At 38.0% G+C, this 14,836-nt stretch overlaps 2 protein-coding genes across 2 annotated transcripts; one reads left to right on the forward strand and one right to left on the reverse strand.

Annotated features, from left to right (window-relative positions):
- Window positions 1-248: 248 nt before the first annotated feature.
- zgc:65997 (uncharacterized protein LOC794398 homolog) lies at window positions 249-2,459 on the reverse strand. The gene is made up of 4 exons (XM_042009526.1): window positions 2,106-2,459; window positions 1,556-1,733; window positions 1,291-1,385; window positions 249-453 (listed from the first exon to the last, which is right to left on the reverse strand). Exons 1-4 carry the CDS (start codon window positions 2,430-2,432, stop codon window positions 262-264), a joined length of 792 nt encoding a protein of 263 aa, XP_041865460.1. The 5' UTR covers window positions 2,433-2,459; the 3' UTR covers window positions 249-261.
- A 773-nt stretch (window positions 2,460-3,232) lies between these two features.
- Window positions 3,233-11,701, forward strand: nphp1 (nephronophthisis 1). Its single transcript, XM_042009483.1, has 20 exons — window positions 3,233-3,466; window positions 4,077-4,138; window positions 4,350-4,410; window positions 4,591-4,724; window positions 4,968-5,178; window positions 5,994-6,095; window positions 6,299-6,468; window positions 6,583-6,625; window positions 6,739-6,826; window positions 7,329-7,423; window positions 7,532-7,660; window positions 7,770-7,844; window positions 7,961-8,071; window positions 8,203-8,285; window positions 8,448-8,524; window positions 8,651-8,750; window positions 9,950-10,062; window positions 10,149-10,222; window positions 10,442-10,486; window positions 10,739-11,701. The coding sequence occupies exons 1-20, from the start codon at window positions 3,401-3,403 to the stop codon at window positions 11,015-11,017; spliced, it is 2,118 nt and encodes a 705-aa protein (XP_041865417.1). The 5' UTR covers window positions 3,233-3,400; the 3' UTR covers window positions 11,018-11,701.
- The last annotated feature ends 3,135 nt before the right edge of the window (window positions 11,702-14,836 follow it).

A 14,836-nucleotide genomic window follows, 5' to 3' on the forward strand; every position in this document is an offset into this window, starting at 1 on the left:
TCCCCAGTTCAGTTCAGGTGTTGCAACTCATCTTCATCTTAAAGCCACATTTAGTCTTTGTGTATTGGTATTATTAAGAGAAAGATGATTTAAGCTTTGGCTGGTTTTGAGGTAGCAAAGAAGATTTGCCTTCGACTGAACTGCGATTCAGCCAGACACCTCCTATACATCTCCTGTTTCAAAGTCCAGCTTATCTCAGCACATTTTGTACAAAGAACAGCGTTGGGTAAGTTCACTTGTGTCTTTGCCCAGTTATTGATTCTACCAGGGAAGCTCAGTCCCATCCCAGCTGTATGCCTTCCCAGTCTTTTCAATACTTAGTAAGTTTATGATGCTCATCAGACAGTTGACTGAATGTTCAGCGCTGAACAACTTGTCTTTTGGCACATTCCTGTGATAAGGCCGGGAGAGATTGGTGTTGACTGTTCCTGGATGCAAGGACACGCACACCACCTGGAAACATCAGGAAAAACAAGTATGACAGCACCCACCTATTGATCAGAATCTGACACCCTTTCAGTGACAAGTCCAGTAGTAAATGAATAATAGCCATGTTTACACCAGCAACAGATGATAACAGCGCAGATATGTGCTAACCTCATGGACCACCAACATCCATGAAGGGCTCATCCCAAAACATCTCTAGCTTAAGTTTTTGATGAAATATTGAGGTAATTAATTCACCCCACTAGTTGTTTTGATATAATTAGCTAATAAAGTCCTCGTTATCAGTATGCTAGGGGTTGTTGTGGAAATATTTGATTAAACAGATAAAAAGATTTGACTGTCTTGTCAGGTTTTAAGTATCACTTTCCACAGCCACTTTCTGAAATTTGGTCACTTCTGCCTCCAAAAAGCACAAGACTGTGACAGCCAACATCTATAAAATTGGTTGGTTGGTTTTAAAAACAGATGGTGATGTCATGATGGTTAGGGCTGCTTCTTCTGTAATGCCTATTGGTAGTTACAGTCTACAGCTAAAGTAATGGTCTGCTAATCTAACAAAGAAAGAAAAGAGAAGACGTGTTATTATTGCAATCAAGATAATAATAAACAAGAAAAATCTGATTATTTCCATCACACTGCTGACAAGTAGTAGATTTTCATGAATTTGAGAGTCCTAAAAGGTTAATAATAAAACTGTTAAACAGATGTGTACATTTTGATTGTGAAGCTATTCTGGATTAAAGTAATGGGGTACCGAGTTGCTGGTTGGTTCAGAAATTCCATTTACATTTCATTTAATTGTTAAAATAAATAAAAAAGCTCACTAGCACTCAGAACACTTGCCTTGGGTCGACTGCGGCACAGCTCTATAGATAAATTCCTGGTAGCCATGTTGAGAGCTGCTTTAGACATCCTGTAGCTGTACCAGCCACCAAGTCCTAAGAGGTGAGAGTGGAAAAAGAACCACATACCACATTAGTATGAATTCATTTATACATATTTTACATGATATGTACTTGTTTTGTCCTCTGCTTAAGGCTCCAGCAGTGGCGCAGTGTGTATTGTGTCAGCAAACATCTCTGAAAACAAAAAATAACACTGTATATACCGTTGTCTCCAATGGACCCCACTTTAGCTGTGATGTTGACAATGATGCCGCTGTGCTGCTTGGATTTCTCTGCAGGCTGCTGACCAAAACCACCACCACCCTTCTGAAGAAGAGGGGCAAAATATTTTGCCATGACTAGGGGGCCCACTGTGTTGGTGGTCAAGGTGGAAATGACACCCTAAAGAGGGAGAAATGTGACTAGATTAATTGTTTAAACAATTTTCTGTTAAGGTATTGATTGTGACCCCAGTAAGCATCAGCAAAGGTCATCGGGTGATTCCCTGGGTGTCAGGATGGACATAACTGGGCAGCAGAACAGTGAGCGAAGCAGTGTAAGCACATTATCTGAAATATTATAGAGGAAACCCAGTTACATTCACAAACATCTTTCCTGGAAGAAAAACAGGAAAGTTCCCTTAACGTTAGAAGGATATTTTAAGATCCATAAAAATAATTAGGCATTTCCCAAGTGATTGAACTAAATGAATGATTCATTCAATTCCTTAGGAATTAAAAAAGTGGTCCAACAGCCGTTAAAATCTATCGCTACCTGTGCGGAAACATCCCTCAGGCTAGTCTCGCCTTTCCCGGAGGGGTGAAGCATCGCCGAGGAGTTGACGATGAGATCCAGCCGACCGAAGTTCTCTTTAACCCGCTCAGCAGATCCGCGGATGTCCTCCTCCTGGTTCACGTCCAGCTTGAGGATTGTGAGTCTGCCTGGGTGTTGGTCTGCTAGTCCCCGCAGCTCCGCCGACCCGTCCGGGTTTCGGCATGTTGCTATGACAGAAGCAAGGCTTTTGTTTGTTAAGATATGTTTACAAAATTCAAACCCCAGTCCTCTACTAGCACCTTGAATGAGAGCAATGGGGGCAGCCATTGCAGGTTAACGACCAGTTAATAAATGACGTGTATACACCGTTTGCTGCCTTCAGATCTTCCAGAATGTTCGTAATTTCCAAAATTAAGTAGGATAAAATAACTTAATCGACATTAGACGTAGGAAAAATGTTTCTTTTAAATGATATTTTTTCGTATACATATTTTTCATATATAGTATAATCTATAGTATAATCAAAACTATTAACCTGTGTTATAAAATCATTCATTTCAAAATTAGAAATTGAAGCTAACGAGGAGTATCTGAAGGTAACATGTTTCACAACAAAGAAAGTACGCCACCCTGGGGTCGTTTTGAAGACACTTACACAACTCAGATATTTGCACGAACCCGTTAATCGTGTTTTGTTATAATAAAAAAAATCATAATATTAACTGCCCATGACATTGTAGTATAATAGCAGTAGTAGTATTATTAGATTTAAAAATACATAAATAAATTCAGTGACTACACTGTAATTTATAAAAAGATAAACCTGAATTACAAGTTGCCTTGAATACATAGAGCGAGTTTGTGAAAAACGTCTTTATCAAATTAAAAAAATAATTTATTGATGCATGTTGCATAACTTTGCGAGACGTGGAAAATGAAGTTAATAAGATACCAACCACCGGTTCTACACTCCAGTCCAACAGGTGGCGATAGCAGAATACAAATCGCAAATAGTTTCGGGGGGGGGCATTAAATCGTGTATGTATATATATATTTTTTTTTGTCTTGCATTCGGCTTTATGTATAAAAACCTAAATAAATAAATTTTCTTTAAATATTTTTAACAAGTAGGAACACAAAAAGAACAAGGGTATAAAAGTTGACTGTATCCATTGTTCCAACGACTGTATCCAAAGAAGAAATCGGTTGCCTAGCGACCAGTGGACGTGTAGCGTCTGTTAGCAAGATTAGCGCTCTGTTAACGCATGGAGTTTGTCAATCAAAACAGAGCATAAATGCCACTAAAACGAAGAGGGCCGTTGCAGATCGTCCGAAGAGAAGTGGATGAAGTGAAAAGACAGGTTTGTTTAAGAATGACGGCTTCCTCTGAGTTTGTTTTTATACTGAAGCGCGACTGACGAAATATCAGTAATGAAATTACGATAAATGAATGACTTGTAGCAGTTGTGCAAATTTCGACAGTATCCAAATAAAGTGGTCCAAAGACTTGAATCTGAACATTTTTTTTTATCAAACTGTATTATGTAAAGTTTTTACAGACGTGGTGTGAGCGAGGATAAATTTATGTAAATATTTCTACAAATAAATTCATTGTAAGCAAAGGTGAAAGCCTAAGTAGGTCCCAACAAGAAGTTTAAAGAAGAGGAGGAAAATTAAGTGAAGGCACAATACGGATAGAAAGGCATTAAAGTCTTCTCCGATTACATATACTGCAGTGTGACCTGTAGAGTTGATTATTTAAGGTTTGGCATTGTTTTCTAGTCAGAACACAACACAATCAAAACACTCTTATATATACAGTAAACTGCGCTTTTCCACTGTGTATTGATAAATTATTGATTTGATGATTGATGAACCATAATATTTATTTATGGTTGCACATATGCATGTAATATGAACACTAAAATGCACATTGTGTCACTTGTTATTGTATCATGTTTCTCGTAAAAGGTTGACAGGTTGGTGAAGGATGTACAGAGTAAGACTGGATCTAATGAAGAGGCATTTCGAAGGTAAACACTTCTGATGGAGGCTCGGCAGTTCTTCTTAACTGAGTATTTTTGCTGTAGCTCCAACTGTCTCCAGGACCATTATCTGGACTTGGACTGAAACTTCTTTTCATCACTATTCTTTTTTCTCAGCTGTTATAGTTAACATTTGTATAACTTGTCTTTTCTACATCCTATTTCATAGTCTAATTTTTGTACGTTAATTTCCCATTAGATATCAAGAACTGCAGATCTCTGCAGAAATGACTCAAAAATCACTACAGAAACTGACAAAGGTTAGTTCTCAAAGAAACCTAGTTGTACTAGGTAGAGCTGTATAATAATCCAGTCCAATTATTGCTTTTTAAAGAAATCGCTAGCAGACCAAAAGACAGATTGCTCAGTTATGTTGCAATATACCAGTCTCAGATGATGTGGCCAGATTAAAATCATAATCGGATGCTGTATTTTTTCAGGCTGATGAGCTTGCTCCTGTAGGGAACTACGATCAGAGAAAACAGGAAGAGGAGAAACGACTGCAAAACATCTTGGAGCGTCTGAACACTCTTGCGGTGATGCTTTCACCACCAGGACCCAGCACAGAAACAGAGTCAGTACCTGATTGCTGGCTGAAAAGAAAACAAATGACTATATATATTTTTGGTGCATGATCAGTTACACTTACATAGAATTAAACTACATTAGTAATGGTTCTTAATCATTTGATAGCATTTGCTTAATCATACATTTGAAACTCACCATCTTCTGGATTGTTGAGTAAAACTAAAGAATATAGCCTGAAAGTTCCTCCAAAATGAACACTTTCTCCCTATTAATATGATTTGATCCACAGCGATGCATCAAAGGAAGATAATGAAGATGATGTTGATGACGATGACGATGATGATGAAGACAGCACTGATGAAAATGATCAAATTGACAATGATGGGAGCAATAATGAAGATGGAAAGAGATTTGCAAAGCCTCCATCTCAGTCAGACCTGCAAACCTACACAGTCCTCAGTGATTTCATAGGAGAGCAGGATGGAGATCTGTCTGTTCAGGTAAAGTACTTCCTGTTTCAGAAAACATGTCAGTAACATGCAGGGGCCTGTGGCGACAAAGTTACTGTTTATTTGCATTTTAAAATGTTGCAGAGGAGCTGAAGTAAAGCTTGAATTTATTTGATGACAAATAACTGTTATTAAAGAGAGAGAGAGAGAGTGGGTGAGAGCTATTTCCCTTACTATAAGAATGTGACCATATAAGGCAGGGGTGCCCAGCTCCGGTCCTCAAGGGCCACAATCCTGCAAGTTATTGATGTGTCCCTGCTCCAAAACCACCTGACTCACATTGATGAGTCATTGTGCAAAACTTAATAGGCTGTTGGATCTAGTCAGGTGTGTTGAAGCAGGAAACATTGGAAAATTTGCAGGACAGCGGCCCTCAAAGACCGACTTTGGGCACCCCTGATATAAGGTTTCCTGCATGTTACAATATTTTTTTAAACAGAAGATGGCGCTGTAGCTATCCAAATCTACTGATCAAGTCCTGCATCTAGAACAGGCTTGAAAGGAGGGAAACACAAATATGTAACTTAAAGATTTTTATAGGCATCTTGTAACTTTAGTCTTTTTTTTTGGTGTACCTACCAGACATAATCATGTTTTCTGATATGATTAAATGCAGCCTGTAAGCATATCATCATGTATAAATATTTCTCAACCGAGATAAGACAATATGTAAATAATTAAATTGTACTTAATGATTTTTTTAAATATGATTTTAATGTCTTTTTCTTGAAATCAACCCACAAAGTAAATCAGAATGCTGTGTGTTTACAGTCTACCATGAAGGTTCAGGTGTGTTTCTGTTTCAGAGAGGGGAGGTGTTGACAATAATCAGGAAGACAGCAGATGGATGGTGGCTGGCTCAGGACACAAAAGGCAACAGAGGAGTAGTTCCAAAAACCTTTCTGAAGGTACAATAGCTGCATCATAGTCAAGTGTTAAGTACTTTCACATTTCATCAAATTTAAAGCAGCAGGATTTTTTTTTAATCCAACATGATTTGACAAATTTAGATACAATCTGGCAAAGTTTCTCCATATTTGAACAAATGTGTATTTACAAACTACAACTTTAGTTTTTGCTTTATTCTTTGACTCTCTGTCTACTCTGTTAGATTGGCTCTGGTGTTGATGATAAAGATAATGAGGATGAAGATGATAAAGATGATGAGGATGAAGATGATAAAGATGATGAGGATGAAGACGATGATGATGATGATGATGAAGAGGAGTCAGAAGAGGATGAAGAAGGTGAAGAGTTAATAGAGGATGGAAACAAACACAGGTTTGGTGTTTTTACTTTTCATTTAATTCACACGACGCTTTATTTTCTCTGATTCGTCTTTCTTCAGATCATCTCGGACAATTTGTTCATGGTTTGTTTATGATTTTTTGGCAGCGCTGCTTCCAACTGGTTTACTGTCAGAAAAGCTCTCACTGAGGTAGAACTCTACATACTCCAAAATTACCACCATTAAATCTGATGCTGCTGAAGACATTTTGAGGTTTTTATAGCACAAATTTATGATATTCAGTGTGTTTATGTGTGTGACAGATTGATGCAACAGACGTGCTGTCAGCCATGGGAGCCATACCTTCAGGATTCAGACCATCAACTCTTAATAAACTGCTGGAAGAGGAAGGTCATTATGCAGAAGCTGTGTGTGTCTGTTTGTGTGTGTGTGTATGTAAAAGCCGTTCTTATCAAATGACACGCAGCTTTAAATTTGAATGCAGTAATGCTGCAGTAAAATGCACTACTTGGTGCTGATTATGGCTGATTCCATCACTGCTGGTGAAAACATTAATTGTGTTAATGCTGCAGGAAATCTTAGCTTTTTGTTATGAGTTCCAAACACTGTGTCAGGTATTTTCATGATTAACCGCATTGTCATCAAAATATGGAGATAAATGTCAAATTTGATATTTTGTTCACCCCAAGAATGTTTGCATTGTATTCATTTGTTTAACAGTACTACTTTACATTTGTTTGTAATACTTGGAGGAAGATGGAGAGTCATAGGGAGTGTTTGGTTTTTCGCCTTTACAATCAACAAAAGATGCTATCGTTGCCTCTCACTAGTAATATTTTGTTAAACTGTAAGATTAGTAGAAAAATCTGTCAACATTTGTGTTCTGTTATAGGTAAAACATACAGAGGAAGTTACTACATTCAGCCTGAGCTCAGCCAATCACAGCTCTCCTTTAAAGATCTCTTCCTGGACCCTGACACTGGCAGGGTGAGCGCGTCCTTTAATTACAAAGATGCAGATATCCCGCAGTACATGGCTTCCTCTCTAGACTGGAACAGTCTGTTGCTGTTAACAAGCATATCTCCTGTCATGTAGGTTCGTTCTCGCCAGGTCAGAACTTGCGTTTATTTCACTTTGTGGAGCTGCAGGATGATTCCCACTCCTGGTGTTGGAGTTCAGGTCCTCAGCAGGCACATCCGCCTCTGTGCCTTCGATGGAGTTCAGGTATATATAAGTTTTCCCTTTATAATATATCTGTACTTCCTCATCTTTCAATAGTGAGAACAGTTAAATCTACTTTATTTTTGTCATCTGATCTGTATTTTTGTTAAAGGTGTTGAGTAACATTCACACAGTGAGGGCAACCTACAACTCCAAGAGCCCAAAGACCTGGAGCTTCTCTCCAAAGGTACGAGGAGACTCCAGTTGCTTTGCATACAGCATCACAAACACCAGGTTATAAACTTATGTCACTCAGACTCAGTTTCACCCAACTTTATTGCTACAATTGTGTGTTTTGTCCAGATGACTGGTTTGTTGCCAACCCTCCTGGATGGAGAATGTTTCCTGTGCTGCAACTCTTCGTCTCCTAACCTCGGAGTACTCTTTGAACTTGGAGTCACTTTTTTACGAAATGTAAAGAAACATATATGTAAATTTGATGAGGTGCAAAAAATGGAAAAAAACCCTCCTTTAGTAGAATCAGTTATAAGAAAGCTAAAGAGTTGTTTGAGAGGCACATACATCTGATCTTGTGTGTGTTTTAGTCTACAGGTGAGAGAGGTGACCTGAGCTGTGGCTGGGCCTTCCTCAAATTGACCGATGATGCTGGAAATCCACTTCCAAGCAGGTGCAAACACAAAAATGCAATTAGTGAATGATAAGAAGATGAAAGAATAACCATAACCTAGCTGAGCTGCATACTGCATATCAACTATGAGTAAAACAGGTTATTTACACCAATAATTTATGATTTACTAATTTAAAATTTGATATTATGTAATGTTAACAGGACCTATGAGCTGCCAGTAAATGGAGGCACTCCCTATGAGAAGGATGTGACAGTGGAGGCATCAGTTACCAAAGGATGTAAGTGGAGACTGCAAACTTAGTACATGAAGGACTAGGCAAACTTTGATTTTTCTCATTTCAGGTGAAAAAATACTAGAAAAACTAGAGTCATTAGTTCATAGTGTCTTTTCTGTGTTTTTTCAGCTTCGGGTGGTGTTTTCCAGCAAATGCTTCTGGCCAGGCGGCAGCCCAAACTGATCATAAAGCTGAAATCACCCAACAGTCGAACCAGAACGCAGCTCAGGTGGGAGGATCAGAGCTTAAACACATGCGGTGGATTATGTGATCTGGTTCGATGTCAGCAAATCCTTCCAAAATGTGCTCAGACATATTCCTGAATCCTTGCATGTGTTTACACTGCCAGCACGAAGTTTCCAGACCTCAGAAAGGTTTACATATTTTATTGTTGCAGTGAAGTTTAAAATGGATTCAATACATTTTTCTCCTCTCAGTTTTATAAACAGAAACAGAACAGAAACATGTTTTTTTTTTTCAATTCATCAGATAAAAAAAAAATTACGCCAGGTTTCAGATCCTTTATTTAGTTTTTTTTTTTTTTTTTTTTGTAAAAACCAACTAAAAATCTTACTAGCAACAATCTTATAAGCTTGGCACATCAGACCTTTGGAGTCATCTCCAATTTGTTTTTTGTTGTTTACATTTTTGTCACTATTTTTAGGGGGGAAGATTTAAGCTCAGCAAGAGAAAGATCAGTGCCCGGCTATTTTCAGGCCTCTTCCTTTTCCTGAAGCTGCTTCTGTTTTTTAGTTGTCCATCACTTGATTACTCTGGATTGTGCTTTATATTTCTGCTTCCATCTTTCTCCTCCAACTTTATATCCATGGCAGATAAAAGAATAGATGCTCTTTGACTGTAGGAATTATTTAAATGAAATGATGCTCAGTTTCTGGTCTCTCTACCAGAAAAGGCTGACTGGTTGAGTGCTGCGTTCTCAGTTTTTCATCTCTGATTCCTATCCAGTGTGGCCAGTGTCTCATTAGTTGCTTAAGTGATCAATGCCTTGTCTAATTTCTCAGTTTGGCTGGGTGACCAGATCTAATAAGCCTGCTGGCTTCTGTACTTCAGGAATTTTTAACTGTATCCTTCTAGGTGCAAAGATGCATTGTACCTTGATGCAATCCTATTCCACAGTTATGCAGCCAGTTGTCATTAATCCTATGTCTGGTTTCTGATATACACCATCAACTCTGAGAGAATATGTAGATAGATTTGTCCCTGTACTAAATATGCTCAGTGCATTTTGTTCTCAGAGCTGAGATGCAACTGCCATAACAATGTTAGTGTGTGTTTGAGTCTTTTATTAACATATCAGCAAAACATGCCCAATGTTTGCTTTTAATTTGTCATTAGGAGGTATTTTATGTTGGCTGATATCTTTAGATGAATCTGAAATGTTTGAAATAAAAACATTTTTCTCTCCAGTCTCCTTCCAGACACCCTTCTGTTCAGTCTGAGCTGTGTCCACTTGCTCTCTCTGTACCGGCAGCTGCTGGCTGACACACTGCTGATGGACAGGCCTACCATGCAGAATGCAGGTAACATTCAAGCTGCATCCATGCTACATCCCAAAGTGCTCTTATTCACAGCTTTTAGAAAAAAAAAAGATTTTTGTCTGTTTCAGATCTAATATGCAGTCCCATACTTTCAACCTTTCCTGTGCTGTTGGACCAGACCGACTTGCTGGATGCTCTTATGGTACAAAAGGAAAGCTGTGTGCTCATGCTTATCTTAAACTATTTTAAAATGGTGTTGAGATGTTATATTTCTGTACTTTATTCATGTATCAGCATGTGCTGAATTCTAGTTAGTTGTCATGCTGAAAAGTAAAAAAAAAAAAAAAACACATTAGAAGCCAGTCAGGCTTTAAGTGACAGGATTTTCTGACAAATTCAAAATGAATTTGTTTTCTTTCAGAGTGCCTGGCTGGAGGCTGAGACCAACATGAGCAGAGCGCAGAAGGTTTGTGTGTCTGTAGTTGTGTTACTTGTGCTGTTGGGACCTGTAATGTGTAACAATTAAACTCTAAGGTCAGGGCTGTGTTTTGACAAGTAGTTGTTAAATCTCCAGGAAGTTAGTGTAATGGCTACTGAATCAATGGAAACAGAACTGTTTGTGTGTCATAGCAGAAGTGGCCTGCAGAGGATGCTGTCAGTGTGAGTTACTGAGAGGCTTTTCTGTTTGAAAATGTAACATGTTTGTGTGTGTTTGCAGAGAGACTTGCCATACCTGAAACAAGAGTTTGTTAAAGTCTACATGTCGTCTGCATACTTCCTCCTCCACTCACCTTCGCTGCCTTGTTATCGTTGGGCGGACCTGCCCTCAGAGGAGCAGCGGGCCAGAGTCATCTTCGCCACCCTGGATGCTCTAAAAAACCACCAGCACACCTCCAGCCAATCAGCAGGTCCTGATATCAGTTTCGACTCAACACATCAACATTTGGCTTTCGATATCACAGAACTGACCTTTGACCTCCTCCGTGTGGGGCGGTGATGATGGCGTCACTGCGCCATTTAATAGGAGTGAACTTTTTTTTAAGTTGGTTTTAATGTAAAAAAAAACTTTTGTTAAGTTTGCAAGAAAAATGGGATTCTTCAGTGTGCCATTAAACATTCTGGTGTCATTTATTCAGCAGTTTAAGAGGAAATAATTACAAAAAAAAAAAGAAGAAAAAAAAAAGCTATTAATTTAGTGACGCACCATGCTGCACATGAAAGAACACACCTCCTGTAATAACTGTGGTGCATTTAGGTGTTTTTGGTCATCGAGTGTTGTTCCATGGCAGCAACATATTAATAAAATCAACTTTTGAATGAATTCCTCACTGGGTCTCTGTGGGATTTATTGAAAATAAATGAAGCAAAGACTTATCATAGACTTATAGTCTTAAAAAAAAAAAAAAAAAAAGATTATTCTACCTTACAACTCAAACAGATCAGACAGTATCATCTCTGTGTCCTTCCTCTTTACTGAGAGACATTGCTTCTCTGTAACTGTCATTGAGGTAACATTAGCATGGTTACATTTTGATATTGTACTAGACATTTATGTAGTTTCAGATGTTGATTTTAGTGTTTTTCATGAGCTGATTTAGTTCCACTCCACCCGTTAGTTCAACATCAGTCATGTGTGTGTAGTGTAGAGTTACAGGACATCAGAACAGTGTGTGGAGGTAATAATTGGTTGGCTGCAGGTTTTTTTTAGCCTGGTATAAAAGCAGGAGCAGTGGAAGGTTGGGTCAGTTTAGGTGCCTTCGGCTGTTCCTTCACATTGAGAGTATGTACAAATATAATATGTAATGTTAAATGTATATGTTATAGCAATGGAAAGATAAATACACTTTCATATTTTTTATTAGATTGTTCACTTTTACAATGTTGAATTAAACCTTTGACCATAAATAATCTGTATTTGAATATTTACTGTATGTTTTTGCTTTAATTATGTAAAGAGTGAAAGAGAAGCTGCTTTAAACTCTTCACATATTCCCCCTAAACACTTTTTGGCACTTAGAGGAATAAAATTTAAACATGTTAATTGGGAGTGAAGGTGCTTCTGGGCAGATTTTGTCACCTATAAAAAAGCCTGACTAACCATTTCTCCTGTTTTCAGTCATGTGTGGGGTCTGTCTTTCATCTTAATTTGCAAAAGGCAAAATGAATTTTATCCAAAATGTTAAAGTCCTCCTTCCAGTAAGAATAACTATTTATTCTTTGCACCATCTCACCAACCCTAATGAAACATTCATTACCTTTAGAATAGAATAGAATAGAAATACTTTATTAATCCCTTCAGAGAGCCTTCAGGGAAATTTGGGTACCAGTAGCAATACAACACCAACAGTAAAGCAGGACAAGCACAAGACACAATATATACAGGTACAAAGCAAAATAGAGGCAAATAGAATGCAAAACCTGAAGTGTTTTTCTTGTGTGTGTACAGACCCACACACACACAAACACTTTCTTTAGGTGGTTCAGTGTTTGCAGGTGAATCATATTCCACATCCTGTATTTCCACATTCCTGCACTGTTGCCGTGGTGACTGCATGCTGCCCACTGTGACTGGAGTTGCATTGTGTTAATAAAACTGCATAGATATCAACTCCACCTCAAACAGGTTAGCCAGTATTGATATATATATATATATATATATAGTTGCAGAACTTTAAGATCAGAAAGTCAATACCATAATAAAATAAGAAAGCTTTTTGCATTAACAGTAAATGCAGTAAACCAACAGTAATCCAAACAGTATAATTTTTTGGATTGTTTTTGTTTTTCCCCCATGCTGTGGGTGATTAGTGCTCAGTGCATGTGCTGGAAGTGGTAGCTCCAATTTGGTATCATAAGCAACTTCAAACAAGTCATGGTAAAATGTTTCTGATGAGTGGCTAAATCAAGAAATAAATGTTAAAAAACCCATTAGATGATGGGCAGTCCAGCCACTTCTGAAAAAGCCAAGTTATTTCCACAGTAAACGGCTATTGTGCAGGAACACCATGGAGTAGAACATCTATTCCTTCAATTAATCTTGATTACTATATTCACAACAAAACATTAAAAGCACAAAACATTGAAAGTGAGGCATGTAACAAATTCCTTGAAAATATTAGCTTCTTTTGTTTCAAGAAATGAAATCCTGGAAAAAGTAAGCAGTACTGAAAAAGGTGAAGAAACAACTGTTAAATGGCAACATCAGTAGTGAGTGGATTTAAGAAGAGCACTCAGAAAGGCAGATGCCTCACTAAAGGGACAAAAACAATTGATAGACACAAGAGGCAATAACCAGTCAGTGACTGAAACTCAGATGATACAAATCATAACACAGAAACCAACACTAAGCCTTAAAAAACAGAACACACTAAGGAAATCATGTAAGACTTAAAAAGACTAACAAAAACTAAACCAAACTAACACGACAAAACAGAAGACAAGAAAAAACATAAAAAAATATATTAACAGTTCATAATCCAAGGACTAAAATACAACACAATAACTCAAAACCTGCAGACCATAGAGAATAAGGCAAAGCTAACTAAACACAGGCAAAAACAATGAGCTCAGCAAAACCAATTTCAATGCGCTATAATCGATACAAATCCAAAACCCACAGACCGCAACATCCATGGAAACTCCTTGTCAACTTACTGTGAATTCCAGATTTTATACCCACCGCCTCACTGACAAAATCACCCTTCAAGTCAAACACAGCATCTTTGCAGTGAATTCAGCTATATTTTGTTCCACTGATGCAGCTTTCCAAGTATTTATATTTGGACAAAAACCTCATGGCCAGGTTGCCACCTGACAAACTGAATTCTCACATGATAAAAACCCTGTGAAATTTGCAAGAATCCAGCAGAATCCAGCTGCCATATTCTAGTGCATCTGAGAAAATACATTACACATCAATGTCTCTCTGAACAATGATCAAGATTCTGTTTTTAACATGCTGGTAAAGCATTAGTGTCTTTTTCTGAAAAGGTCAGAAGTCAGCTAGACGGCAGACCTGCTGCAGCTGACAAGGATTCAGCAGAGTCAACACATGCAAACAAACAAGGCTTGGTCCCTCAGCTTGATGCTGTTGGTGAGGCTGCTGCATTATCTGTTTATCTTTAAGACGGGGGGGTCGCAGCGCAGTCATGGGATTTTGATGTAAATGTTTTTTCCTCTTTTTATTGATAAAGAACAATTTTGCCATTAAGACTTTAAAACGCAGAACATTCTTTATCATTACTTATATGTGGTTTTCAGTATGTAACTACACCCAACATTTCTGTAGCTGCACAGAGCTGGCAGAGGTTCCCGTGGAATTGTGTGTGTGTGAGCTTGTAACCAGATCCAAAACCAAGGAGCTAGTAAAAGGTGTGTACCTGAACCTGCTTGATTTGCCTTGTTTGGTGCAAAACAAGCTCAAGACATTTGTCCTATTCAGTAGATGTCATGATGAAAAAAGCCGTTTGCCATTCCAGGTGTTTGTTGAAAACATTGTCTGATTGGTCAAATCAACAAACAACATCTTAAAATACTTTAGTATTATCTGTGAAGGTCAAAATGTATTGACTTAAAGAGTAAAAAAGAAATGGGACTTCCTAAGAAGGGGAAAAACCTCCGAAATTGTGGATCACATTGATGCGATGACATCACACAATTGCTGCCATTGATACAAGGAAGCCCTGCTTCATGTTGTTTACAGCTAATTCTGACCCTACCATCTGAATGCTAAGCCCAAATGGCGACTCATCAGACAAGGTGACATTTTTTTCATCTATATAGAAGTATTCAATCTCATGCTCAGTTTGAACTTCAT

This window comes from Melanotaenia boesemani, chromosome 16, assembly GCF_017639745.1.
Source record: "Melanotaenia boesemani isolate fMelBoe1 chromosome 16, fMelBoe1.pri, whole genome shotgun sequence".
Taxonomy (NCBI): domain Eukaryota; kingdom Metazoa; phylum Chordata; class Actinopteri; order Atheriniformes; family Melanotaeniidae; genus Melanotaenia; species Melanotaenia boesemani.

Coding starts and splice junctions, on each gene's coding strand:
- zgc:65997 (XM_042009526.1), bottom strand. CDS start 2,432: ATGGCTGCCCCCATTGCTCTCATTCAAGGTGCTAGTAGAGGACTGGGG. Junction 1,734..2,105: donor TGAGGGATGTTTCCGCACAG/GTAGCGATAGAT, acceptor CTCCCTCTTTAG/GGTGTCATTTCCACCTTGAC. Junction 1,386..1,555: donor GGGGTCCATTGGAGACAACG/GTATATACAGTG, acceptor CTCACCTCTTAG/GACTTGGTGGCTGGTACAGC.
- nphp1 (XM_042009483.1), top strand. CDS start 3,401: ATGCCACTAAAACGAAGAGGGCCGTTGCAGATCGTCCGAAGAGAAGTG. Junction 6,096..6,298: donor TTCCAAAAACCTTTCTGAAG/GTACAATAGCTG, acceptor CTACTCTGTTAG/ATTGGCTCTGGTGTTGATGA. Junction 6,827..7,328: donor TAAACTGCTGGAAGAGGAAG/GTCATTATGCAG, acceptor GTTCTGTTATAG/GTAAAACATACAGAGGAAGT.